The sequence below is a fragment of the Populus alba genome, chromosome 2 (assembly GCF_005239225.2).
Source record: "Populus alba chromosome 2, ASM523922v2, whole genome shotgun sequence".
NCBI lineage: Eukaryota > Viridiplantae > Streptophyta > Magnoliopsida > Malpighiales > Salicaceae > Populus > Populus alba.
In genome coordinates, this window is record NC_133285.1 from 12,246,887 (window position 1) to 12,260,267 (window position 13,381).

Sequence of the window (13,381 nt, forward strand, 5' to 3'; positions counted from 1 at the left end):
TATAAATTCGGTCTATTTTATTTTGGACCCAAAGGAGTTGGATATATTGAGTTAGGCTAATTTTTCAATGGATATTATAGATATTTGCTAGTTAGGTATATTAGTTCTTTTATTCCTTTCGACGATTCTAAAAAAATTCAAGTTGTAACTATTAGAACTAGATAAAGACCTTTAATATATATATATATATATATATATATATATATATATATATATATATATTCAGGACAAAATAAAAACTATCATAATTTTCATGTAAAATAAAAATAATAAAAATCATAATCAAATAAATAGGGGTGCAACATGATACAAAGATAAACTATGAAAAAGAGACTATAAAATTCTTTTGGGTTTGTGATTTGACTAAAAAAGTAAAAGTTTAATATGAATTCTTGAAGTTTTCATTTGTTTTTTCTCATGGTCTCTTGGTTACCAAATAGAAAAGATTGGAATTGTAAAATATAATTCATTAAAATCAAACTTAAGAAAAAAAAACAACTATAATTTATGTGAAAATAGGGAATATAGAAAAGAGAAAGAGAGTGAGAGGTGATTCTGAGTGTGAAGGTGAGAGAGGAAAAAAATAAAGAGAGAGAAGGAAAAATATTATTTATACCAAGAACTTGAGTTATTTACACTAGATTATACGAGTTGGGTTCGATTGAGTGGGTTTCAAAAATTCTAACCCGTGATATTTATTTGTTAGGTTTTTTTATTTATTATCATCCGTAAAATTCACATTATCTGACTTTGACGAATTGGGTCGTGTTAGATAATACAAATATTATAAATGAGTTGTTTTTCTGAACACCCCTACTTAGGAGGTTATCTTTTCTCATCAAGAACAAATGATGTTTTTTTTAATACACCATATCAATACAATTTATTTATATCAAATATAAATGAAAATACCTATATATATATATAATAATAATTTCTTTGAGATATTATAAAAATATAAAATCAGTAAAAAAATGACTATTATTTTAAAAAAGGGAACAAAACAATTTGAAAAATTAGATAGAGATAGTATTACTTTAAATTGAAATAAAAAAAAATTAATATAAACTAAACCTGTTTTTTTTTTTAAGAAAATTAATGCAGATGACATGTCGTCTCTCAACCCACATTCTGATCACTTGGAAATAATTGGAAAATCAAGTTGAGGTGTTTTAGGGTTCAAAATCCTATTTTTAACTTATTTTGACACAAAACACTATAGAAATCTTAATAAACAAATATTTCAGCTCAAAACACCTATAAATTAATTCAAAAACACATTCAAATTGAAAAAAAGGATTCTCTCTCAAGCCTGATCTACCTTTTCAGGTAAGATGAGGTAAAAAACCACTATTATTAAACTTTTTTTGTTGAATAAAATCTTTTGATACTAGGCTTGCCCAATTCGATTGTCAAAATTATAGCAACCATCAACTCTCTTTATTTTGTTATTTTTCAATGAGTTTCTCTTGCCTTTATTAAACTCATGAACTGAAAAATAAACTAAATAAGCTGTATTAAAATACAAATTATCACAAATTTTGGATTGATCTTGCCTTTTCTTTGTATTCTTCTTGTTCCTCTATTTTTAATTTGGTATGTTTACTATAATTTTAAATTTAATTTTAATTTAATTAGGTTGTGAAAAAACAAGAAAAAAAGTTTAATAATGAAAAACAAAGCTACTTCACTATTTATACAAACAACAAAAACACTTGGAAAAAGTCTTTTTGTTAGTTTATAATTATAATATAATTATAATTTATAACGGGCGAGAATAATGCAAAACTTGAAATCATCCTTAATATGCTGCTTTAACATTTCAAAACATTATAAAATATCAATTATAATTAATGATATTTATCCTCAAAACGTTTTTTTTTCAATCCATTTTTATATCATACCTTAATTAATGATCAATTTGTCAATTTTTTTAAGGATTAGAAAAACTCAATGAATGAGCACCAAAAAAAAAAAAAAAAAAGAGAGAAAAGTAATGTCCAATCTGAATTTGGAAGAAAAGTTCATTTGGTCCAAATTTTTTTTTTCTTATCCCAGATGAGAGAGAATCTTTAAAAATGGTGTTAGAAAGAGAAATTTATTGATTAAAATTTATTTCAATCATAAAAAAAGATCAATCTTGATGTCAAATAGTTTATTTTAATATAAAGATTCTCATTGAGGTATTATTTGGTCATTATCATGCCTAACAAAATAAATCTTGCTTCAAAATGTTTTTTGAAAATCAGGTTGATTTTTTTTTTTTGCATTAATTTTGAATGCTTTTCGGTCATAAATAGGTTTATTCAATTCTCCATGTGTTTTTTTTATGTTTTTTCAAGTAAAAATGGGTTTGAGTTCAAAAAATTTCTTTCTCGATTTTTCTGTGAACACAATGGTGGTTAGATTTCAGGCAACAGTACGTGACGTATTGTCTATTTAAAAAAAAAAAAAACAAAGATTTTGATTAAAATAAAAATTTGAGCGTAAACGATCAATAAATATTAGTAGTCGGGTGGTCAAGGTGGCAGTTTTTGGAGTCCATGCGCAGTTTCAATTTTAAGTTTTAACATTTGGCTAATTGTTTTTCTTCACGTTTATTCCTTTTTCTTTTTTTTTTTATACTTTGAATTTTTTTTTAATCTTTTTATAGGTTTTTCATGTTTTTAAAAATTTTTATTTTCTATTTTCTTAAAATTTAATTTCTTGTGATAATTCAAGGGACATTTTCATCAAGATAAAAAAAAAAGTCATAAAACAAATTGAGAATGTTTGAAGGACAGAGGTCTAAAAGAATTTTTTTCATTTTATTTTATTAGATATTTTCATTTTTAATTAGAATTTATTTTTAGTTTTTCTAAAAATAATAGTAATAACAAAATAAACAGCCTAACATATATGTGTAAAACTAAATTAACAATTATTATATATATACATACATACATATATATATATATATAATTTTTTATTTAATAAAAACTCATTGCTAGGTTTTTAATAATTCTTTTAAGATTTGTTTTCAATTTATCCTCTAAAATTTGATTTATTTTGAATTGGTATTTTAACGTTTGAATTATTTTAAATTGGCATTAATAATATATTTGAGAATAATATCTTAATATTTATTAACTATTTTATTATTTTTTATAGAATTAACATAATTTCATAACATAAAAAGTTAACTCACGTGCTCATTTTTTATTTAAAAAAATCATCTAATTATTTTTTATAAAAAATACAAACCATAGTATTATTAATCACTGGGTTGGGTTATCTTTTAACCCATGTGTTTAGACTCTATTTTTTTTTTTTCTTCATATGAGTGTTTTTTTTTAAAATAAAATAAAAAAACAGGCAACCTACCCATTCCTAAGTTAAGGCAAACCACGCTATTGACATAAATGACATTCTAGTAAGTTGAAAGTTATTCGCTGTGATGCTGGTCTACGATTTAACAACCCAAAAAGTTTGGACCTGCTTTGCAAAACCTAGTTTCCACTTTCCAATCCACGCATTAGTCCCACGAATCTTGAGCTAAATTCTCATCTGCCATCTAGCCACACCAGAGCTCACCCAGCGGTCCCATCCAAAAAAAAAAAACGCATGGGCAAATTCAGGCATCCAGGAACTTAAGGTCACCGGACACAGGAAAACCTTCCATTGCCCTACGCAGACCACAAAACCCTCCCAGCATAATAATGAAATATTTTAAAAGAATAGTTAACAAATATATTATAATGTACAGCGCAAAACCATGGAGGATGAAAATGATATATTCTACAAATTGTCCAGTCTAGTTGACCTCAGCTTCCTTCTTAAGTTCATCAGCGCTGACTGTTTTATTTGGACACGGATCAGTTTTTTCCTCCACTAATGTCTTCTGCTGTAGTTGAAGCTTCAGCTTTTTAAGCTCCTGATCCTTCTCCTCTAGCTTTTCTTGCAACAGAAGTACCTGCAATGGAAGACAAGAATGTATCCTTCTGTTTAAACATAATCCGCAAAAGGAACACAAACTGGATGCTAATTTACAGATTCATGCAGTTATTCTATATTTCATTCACATGATATAATTCATAGTGGTTCATTTTGCTTGATGGCAGAAGAACATAAACTGATACAGAGCTGTGATTAAAAAATATTTCAACCAACACAGAATACGTATTAGCCACTGAGAACTAAAACTGGAGTCGGTGTCTAATATGGGACAGCTATTGTCAAAAATAACAACAAAGACATGAGATATATCTCGTCCACAATAACTGTTTCTCCCAACATGATTTGCCAACAAGACCACAGATGAAACAATTGAGAATCAAAATTATCCAGTTCTTTGTTGTGGTACATCCACGGTTTAAAGAAAATCTAGACATTCCTAATTTAATATCAATAATGGGTATCATCATTAAAGAGTAGAGAAATTAGATTGTTTATATTTACTTTATACAAGCATTGTCTGAAACAGTTTAAATTCAATTCATTATATTTTATTGCAAACATCATCGGAATAATAAATAATATATACACGAGGATTTTGCTAAAAAGTAGATACTTGAAGAAATCAATTGTGAACATGTTTTGGTGATTAAATTATTAAGACCTTAAATTACAGTGTCTGCCTGTAACTTCAAGTAATAAAAGAAAAGGTTTGGGATAATAACCGTTTCATTTGATTTCTCTACATCATTTGTCAGGCCCTCCATGTGTTCGTACAGTCCTGTATGAGCAGTGCAAGAAAATCAAAAATTGTAAAAACCAGTGATATACATACAAGGTATAACCATTTTTCATTCCAGTGTAAAAGGCAAACAATATTAAAGTTCAACGTGTAATCTTTACAGTCTAGGTAGTTTCCTTTCGTCAACCAAAAAGCATGACAAAGCTACCATGCAGTTAAGTGATTAATTTCAATAAACTGGTAAAGAAACCATACATCTAGATGCATTTTTTGCAACTATCATAGAAACGAATTCGAGCAAAACAATAACCATAGTAATAGCTAAAGTATAAAATGGCAAATCACTGTTCAGGCACAAAAAAGGGCAACCACGCTACTGAAGCAAGAAGGGAGCTTTTATTTGATTAACAAAATGGGTGAAATAAATAGTCTAGGGAATGGACATTTATACACAAAGCTTTAGCTTTCATGCTATCAGTGCAAGGATTAACAAAAGAATGAGGTCTTAAGAAATCCTTGCTCTCCTAATTAAACTACCAATTTGCTTGGGAGAAACAAAACCCTCTGTTCCAAAGGTAGCCAGCCAACATTCAAATGCCTGTTTCTACTAGGATAAGGTTCTCAAAAAAAGTACACAAAGGACATTTGATAAACAGCGAAATGGCAAAGGATTTATCAAAAGTTATATTAAATGGCAAAAGGAGTTTTCTAAGATGCGCCTTCACACCTTAGAAGGAATAGTTGGAAGTTCTTACTTCCATGATTATAAGGATTTCAAAATTTACTTTATCACTTTGACAAAGTAAACAATGGTCTTCAGTTAAATTACAATATGATATCATATGCGTTTCCAAAAAATTCATTTTTTTTTTTTTGCTAAAAAATAATAATAATTTTTTATGTTTTGGATCGTTTTGATACATTGATTTCCAAATTAATTTTTTAAAAATAAAGTCTTGAACATTTTTTTAGGTGACAATCCTTATCCATTAAAAGGATGGCCAGATGTTAATTGGAACAGATTCTTTTGCTGCTAAGTAATGGATGAACCCATATCATCACATCTAAAAAAATAAAGAAAGAAATTCTGAGAAAAAATCAGGAGCCTGGTTTGCTCATAATGCTTCTTTGCCTCAAAAGATTCTATACCATTATTTTTTATATCCTTTTTTAGATATTATGATATGGCTACAACTTCTCCGCTTTTATCCAGCTCAATAGAAAAACAAAAAAAATAAAGTAAAAATCAAAAGTGCCAATTTTTTAATGGATCAAGGGTTGTAGCTAAAAAATCTCCCAAGACTTTGAATATAATTTTAATTTAACTAAAGATCAGTTTTGGCATAGTGAAAATTTGTAGTAGAAAACCATCAACTAAGTTTTGGAATCCCAGTAATCATGGAAGTACCGACCATAATTTCTACCATCACACATGGTAAAATCAATGAGAAAAAACAGAAATGTGATGATTAAGTTGACAAATAGGAGAGAACTCCAGCAATTATAGCATTCATGGACGATATGAAAAAGGCATCAGCAAGGGCATTGGAAACAGAATAGCTGGTAAAATTTATTCACGGAGACAGAGAACCCTTGACTCAACAGAAACTACTGTTAAATGGCACATACATTACTTAACCAACTAACAAAAGAAAAGGGGCATAAATCAGTGTCCCATAAAAAAGCCAATTGTTCATCATCCAAGTGCAATTAGGCCAAAAAAAATGAACTGTGAGCAAGACATTGTACAAGCAGCAAATGACAACCTACAAGTGCATATAACGAAAGACATAAAAACCACAACCTGCATTGAAAAGAAAGGGGGCAGTTGCATTAAAATATAACAAACCTTCAAATTGACTTCTAAGTTCTGCATTCTGTGATTTCTGCAAAGCAAGTTTCATTGCTAATTCATGTATCTGCAACCAACAACCATTTTTGGAACAAAGCTTTAGCAAAATCTAGAAAATGACAAATAAACAAGTTCCAGAAACATAGGAGCTGTACTTTTTGACTGATATCATACAGAGGGCATCAAAAATCTTTTCCAAGTACATCCAAATATCATGTCAACATTTTTTATTTCTTGAGTCTCTCGCGATGAACACGATCAATTTATTAGTCATATTCAGCAGCCAATGGGTGTCACATCCATTTCATCATGTTCAAAAACAAAATTCAAACATTCAGATGGATATTGCTAAAGCTTTTACATCATTCCCCCCAATCTCCCCAAAAGAAAAAAGCCCTTCCATTTCCGCATACCAAACATAGAGAAAAGAAAGGTACAATTTATAATTTTCTAGCAGTAGGAAAATCATAACCATCAAGCATGAAATGCACTTCCCTTGCAAAAAGAATCGAACACCAAACTGGGAGCAAGAACGAAATGTACACAAGCAGAGGGGGCAAAAAAGCAAGCAAAATAAAGAAAAAACAAGAGCAGTACCTTTCCTTCTGCAGCTTGATTCCCAATCTCCTCATTTTCCTCTTGCAGTGTCCTACACTTTGCCATCAGCATCTTCCCCATCTTGCTTTGTGGAGTAAAATTCATAGCAGCAATATTATCCTGCAATTCCTTCACCTTCTTGTCCTTCTCCTCAACCAAATTCTGTTAAGCATTTAAGGAAACCACCATAAACCCATCATCTAAGAACATCAAGCAAACATTTATAATCACGCACGAAGCTGCAAAAACAACTTATGGTATCAAGTTTGAAGTCTTCAATGCAAGGAATTCTCAATATGCAGAACCCCAGATCACCCAGACCAAATTAAAATAAACAGGACCTTACCTGAAAAGTTACCCAGTATTTAATGTAATATTTTACCTTTATGAACTCGTGGTATGTGATCTATCCTATTTTTAACAAGGACAATTGAGTTGATACCTCTGTTAATCGACGTGTCTCAAAATAAGATAATCCAATCAGATTATAAGGTAACAGTATGTGCATGTAATGCATCAACTTGAGCTAAATTTTACTTTCACTAAAATGTTCAAGCACAAACCTTCAAACGTGTAAATTCCTCATGAATTGCTGGATCCAGTAGTAACCTCCTTGCCTACCAGGTTGATCGCCAAAAAGAAAAGGAGAAAAAAAGGGAAAGAAACAATAAACAATAGTCAGTGAGAGTGGGAAACAATCACACACTCTACAACCAGGCCATGTAAATTCTAAGTCATAGAAATTTCCTAAAATCAGATAAGAGCACAGACATGCAGCTTCACTTTGAAACTCAAGGGAAACAGTAGCAATAATTCATCTGGAACTTGAAAAGAAGTGCGTTTAATGTATAGGACAGAATGTTGTTAGAAACAATGAGAACTTTAATGAATTCAGCATGCAAGTATGGGAAAAAAAAAAGCAGATTGAAGGGAATAACAGCAGCAAACATAAGATCCTTGTCTAAAACCCACCCTAACATAGAGAATTTCCTTCATGCTAAATTGATATCTATTTTTATAACCTCATAAACAAGGCATGCCAAGATGACACATATTCCTCAAGACATAATTTAAGCACTTGTTGATACCTGCATTGATGGTGGCTTGAGTTGAGCTTTCAGATCCCGGACTGCAGACTGCAAATTTAAAGCGAATTTGCTGTTAGACAATTATATGACACCAATCAATATAGTCAATCAGGGTGCACTAAACTTCCCTCAAGTAAGATTCAGGATACACAAGTGATAGCACTACAGTCAACTACAAAAACCACATTATGTGGTTATTTCATTCTCCTCCCAAAATTTCCTCATTTGTACATTTATGTACATGTTCAGGTAAACCATGGGAAGCCATTTCAAATTCCATGTGACCAGGAATTTTGGTTTCCAGAAAAAACACAATCTTGTGCTCCTTTCATCTAAGCCAATTTGAGGATATGCCTTCCTAGTAACATCAGTCCTCCAATGTCTAATAGATATTGCTCCCTAAGCAGTTGCAGCGATAATGTGATCCAGCATTCAATGTATACAGAAAAAAAAATGAAGAGAAGTGAAAGACCCTCTCCATCCTCAACTGCAAACTGTGGGAGAGGGACTCACCTTTAGCTCTGCTATCTCCTGCTCCCGTTTTGCAAAAGTTACAATAAAGGCAGCTTCCTTCTTCTTAGCCTTTTCTAACTGATAATAACAAGAAAACATGGATGAAATCCTGCATGTATGGTAATCACCAAAGAAGCTAAAGAAACCAACAGTCTAATATAATCACTTAACCTGCTCTCTCAATAACTCCTCAGAAGATTTCAGGGTCTGAAGATAGCTGATCACTAGTTTAGGTTCTACAACAAATAATAGAAAGTAATTTTTGAGAAAAGGGACAACTTTTAGGATGTTCACAAACAGAACTAGTTCTAGCATCACATGTCACATTACAACACAATGTAAAACACTCTAATAACAGGCTAACCAAGAGATGCCCCAGCAGGTATGGAGGACTCATTCTCAAATGCAGAACGCCACTTCTGAATTTCAGATTTTGCAGCTTCAAGCTCCGTCTGAAACCAGCATTATTACAACTCAATTAGTGGATCTGATGAAAAAACATCCACACTGTGTACAGAATGCTATAATATTTAAGAAGTCACATGCAGATTTAGTGCCACTGTAAAACTTAACATAATCAGTTCAAGTAGCCTCAACCTATAATAAATATACAAACAAATATTATTATTTATCAAAACATCTCAAATATAAAGGGAACCCATCAATAAAAATTTCAGAGGAAGAGCTGTGATCATAACGAAGCTATAAAAATACTTTATCCAAAGCAGGTGAAAAGAAAGACTTCCACCCTGGAATTCTAGGCCTGTGCTCCCACCAGATAACCAATTTACATTATTTGGATTGTTAGAGATCAATTATAAGCTTTATCCATAAGAATTTCCATTATATTTTCCTTATTTAATTAAGAACAACAAGGGTCTAAGATATTAATGAAAGGACCATCTGTTCTATGAAAATTATGCTATCGACTTAGAAACCAAGTTTTCCTTTCCTCTGTCTTACTCTATTCATTCACAATCTTCCTACTCTTCTTGTTCATGTTTCCTCATGGACAGACATCCATTTAAACTTTCGTCAACAACGAAAATGTCTCCTCCTCAAAAGTATAGTTCATAAGCGAAGCAGTAAACTATAAGAACAGTTCTACTAATCAATAATTCATATAAGAAACAATGGGATGGACGATACATGCCTGGCATGTTGCGAGTGAACTTTTACAAGTCTCAAGACTGCATAAGAAAACAGAAAGAGAACATGAGACTGTAAAATAATATAACCGAGCAATAAACATCTTTAGTCTTCTCTTTTTAGAAAAGTTGCTCTATGTACGTCTTACTTTACCTCTCACGAAGCGACAAAATCATTGCAGTTTCTTCTACCTTGGAATTACCCTGCAATGACAACAAACAAGATTTTCATTCCTTTAAGACTAACAGACTTCAGCAACTCCTACGACCTACGGGAAAAAAAAAAAAAAAAAAGTTCTACTTCATCATTCGTAGCTGATACCAGTATATGTATGTGTGTGTGAAAAAGAGAGGGTACCTTTTTGGAGCTAAAAATATCATCTTCGTCATCCTCGAGATCTCCAAAGCTTCTCTTGTTGCCTAATTAATTAAACAAATTATTAAGAATTGCTGTTTCGTGAATGTAATGGTGATGATAATAAAGAAGGAGTTAACCAAGTAAAAACCAGAACGTCTGCTATTGTGGCTCCCTGGAAAATCACCGCCAAAATCATCATCCTGGAATTCGGTGCGGAATCAAATTGTCAAAGAAACCCTAACACCCGTACGTACGCATTCATGTCTTACACGTTGAAATTATGTGAGAGGTAAGATTGAAGGAGAACTTACATCGACGTCGAGATGGTTGTGCGATGCCATTGGAGAAAAACCCTAAGATGATTTGTTTTTTGGGAGGGAGTCGGAACTCGTGACAGACAGACGGACACTCGTGTTTGAAAAAATAGTGTCAGGTTTCGTAATTTCTTTAATCTTAATTGGAGAGTTGAAAAATCGCAGAAGGAGTTAATTGACAGTTTGAGAAACTTAAAGGTGTTGATTAAAAATAAACAAAATTCTGGGTGTAAATTAACTCCAATAGCCATAGTTATTAAACCAAGTTTGGAGTTGATCTTGTCAAGAGACCAGGTTCTGGATTTTATGAGTCAACTCGGGTTAATCAAGAAAAATTAAAAAAATATATTTAAAATTTTAATATTTCATATAATAAGAAAAAATCCATATAAATATAGGATATACATATTGTAAATAATGAAATTTAAAATAATATTTTTAAAAAAAAATTATCTCACGTTAAAAAAATATTATGTTAAGCTTTTAAGTTAAAGTATTTAAACCAAAAAAGTTTTTTTATCACATTAAAAAAATAAATTTTTTTTTAGAAACATGGAGTACATATACTAATGGGTTTCAAATCACATATTGAAAAAACATAATTCTTTTCATAGGAACATAAAATATATATACAAAAGGGCTTCAAATCCCACATTAAAAAGATAATATGTTATCCTGTTAAGCTGAAGTATTTAAACCAAAAAGTTTTTTATCACACATTGAAAAAACATAACTTTTTTTTTTTAGGAACATAGAATATATATATATATATATATATATATATATATATATTAATGGATTTCAGATCCCACATTTGAGGGGAAAAAACATCGGGTCTCGTCCGGGTTCTCCCGGGTCGATCGAATTTTGTCAGGTTGGTGCCCCATGCGGTCTTTTATTAAACCCAAACCAGTCCAGGGGTCCTGGATCAATCCGTTGAGTCGGGACGGGTTTAATAACTAGAGCAATAGCTAGGGAAAAACACTTCACATCAAAGAAAAACAGAGAATAGTGTTTTTTCACTTAAAATGGAAAAAAAAAAATCTCTTTCAATTAAGTACACGAGAATCGTAGTGAAACATTATTTCATTTTAATATATACGGATATTAATGTATTTATAAAAATACTTTAAAATATATAATATTATTATAAAATAATAGATTATTGGTATTATACAATATATTAAAAGGGCTTAGTGCTCTTGTTATTATTTACCTAGACACAAAACACTATAGATTGGAGAAGTGTAACGACAGACCAACTCTTGCCATAAAGAGTTGCAATGGCAACCGGGGAGGGGTGGGGTTGTCTTTTTTGTTGAGATGCATTTTGTATTGAAAGGATGGTTAGTGAGAAAATGGTCAGCTCAAGTTTTGGTAGAGCTGCAGGCCCTGGGATGCGGGCAACTGGCGCTAGGTGATTAGTACTTAAAAGTGCATGTCTATCAATGTTTTATATCATCATTTTGCACTTGAAATATCAATAACTTCTTAACTAAAGCATGTTTTATAATAACAAGTATGATACTATAAAATGCCTTAATATATGGTAAATATTCATCTTAAATACATGTTTATCACATAAATCAAAGGATTGATTGATGAATTCAACTACTGAAATTGTGAAGATAAAAAGAGGGTCAAGCTTAGAAAAGAGATGTTGGTGCAGTCCAAATTAGAACATTGTTCGGTAATTGGGTCATATCTCGAGTTTTAGATGTCCAAATGACCTCAAATTTTTACACGGATTAGGAAAGACATAGGCCTATAACTTTCATGTGGATTCCAAGATTTAAAAAGGCTTTTTTCAAATCCAAATTGTAGCAACAACGGAGAAGTCCAAATTTGTCCTACTGCCCGGACATTGTTCAGTATTCAGCCCATATCTCGAGTTCTAGAAGTCCAAATGACCTCAATTTTTTTTTCTTGGAAAGTTAAGAGAATTTCCTAGAACTTTCATGGTATAGGTGATTCCAGTTCTGATATTAGCAATGACGTTTTATTCAGATAAGAAGATAAGGATTTTCACCAAGTCAATATGTGGCCACCCACTCAACAATTATTCATCAAATTAATAGTTTCAAATTTTGGCCTAAACCCCCAACCCCTTTAGGTCCAAACTCAAACCTAAACCTCAACCCTCTTAGATCTGGTTAAGGACCCCAACCTTTTGGGCCTGGACACCGACCTAAAACCCTTGAATCCGAACACAAACAAACCCAAACCTTAACCCGCTTGGGTTCAAAAACCGACCCAAACCACTTTGGTCCGGACCCGACCCCAACCCCCTTGGGTCTGGACTTGACCCCAAATCCAACCCTTTTGGGTCCAAACAAATAAGGACCCAAACCCCAACACCCTTGGGTCCAGACACGACCTAACCTTGAACTCGCTTGGGTCCAGCCAAGGACCCCACCCCCTTAAGTCTGGATGTTGACGGACCCAAACCCCAACCCGTTTGATTCTGAACACGGACCCAACCCCCTTGGATCACAGACCCTGGCCCTCAACCACCTTGGATTCAGACTCGGACCCAAACCCTAACCCTCTTGGTTCCGGCCAAGGACCTCACCCATTTGGGTGTGGACACAGACCCAACCCTCTTAGGTCCAGACACCTTGGGTCAGAACACGGACCCAACCCCCTTAAGTCCACACACGGCCCACTCCTTAACCGCTTGGGTCCGGCTACGGACCCAAACCCCAACCCCCTTGTGTCCACCACATGACCCAATGGTAATGCGCCTTGTGTCAGGACCCAAATTGCTTGGGTCCTGCGCAGGACCCAATTCTATTGGGTTCTTCATCACGACTCATGGTTGTTGGGTACTAGGTTT

At 32.5% G+C, this 13,381-nt stretch overlaps 1 protein-coding gene across 2 annotated transcripts; it reads right to left on the reverse strand.

The window, feature by feature from the left end:
- Positions 1-3,690: 3,690 nt before the first annotated feature.
- LOC118046916 (FKBP12-interacting protein of 37 kDa) lies at positions 3,691-10,691 on the reverse strand. Of its 2 annotated transcripts, none has more exons than XM_035056013.2 (14): positions 10,543-10,691; positions 10,386-10,431; positions 10,232-10,293; positions 10,028-10,077; positions 9,879-9,915; positions 9,090-9,177; positions 8,897-8,961; positions 8,726-8,803; positions 8,213-8,260; positions 7,688-7,741; positions 7,125-7,286; positions 6,525-6,594; positions 4,659-4,714; positions 3,691-3,952 (listed from the first exon to the last, which is right to left on the reverse strand). In XM_035056013.2, exons 1-14 carry the CDS (start codon positions 10,570-10,572, stop codon positions 3,794-3,796), a joined length of 1,005 nt encoding a protein of 334 aa, XP_034911904.1. In that variant the 5' UTR covers positions 10,573-10,691; the 3' UTR covers positions 3,691-3,793. The 2 variants fall into 2 exon arrangements, with proteins under 2 accessions (XP_034911904.1, XP_034911903.1); XM_035056012.2 differs by having other exon boundaries at positions 10,380-10,431.
- Between the last annotated feature and the right edge of the window lie 2,690 nt (positions 10,692-13,381).

Coding starts and splice junctions, on each gene's coding strand:
- LOC118046916 (XM_035056012.2), bottom strand. CDS start 10,572: ATGGCATCGCACAACCATCTCGACGTCGAT. Junction 10,432..10,542: donor ACAACCATCTCGACGTCGAT/GTAAGTTCTCCT, acceptor ACCGAATTCCAG/GATGATGATTTTGGCGGTGA. Junction 7,742..8,212: donor TCAAGCCACCATCAATGCAG/GTATCAACAAGT, acceptor TCAACCTGGTAG/GCAAGGAGGTTACTACTGGA.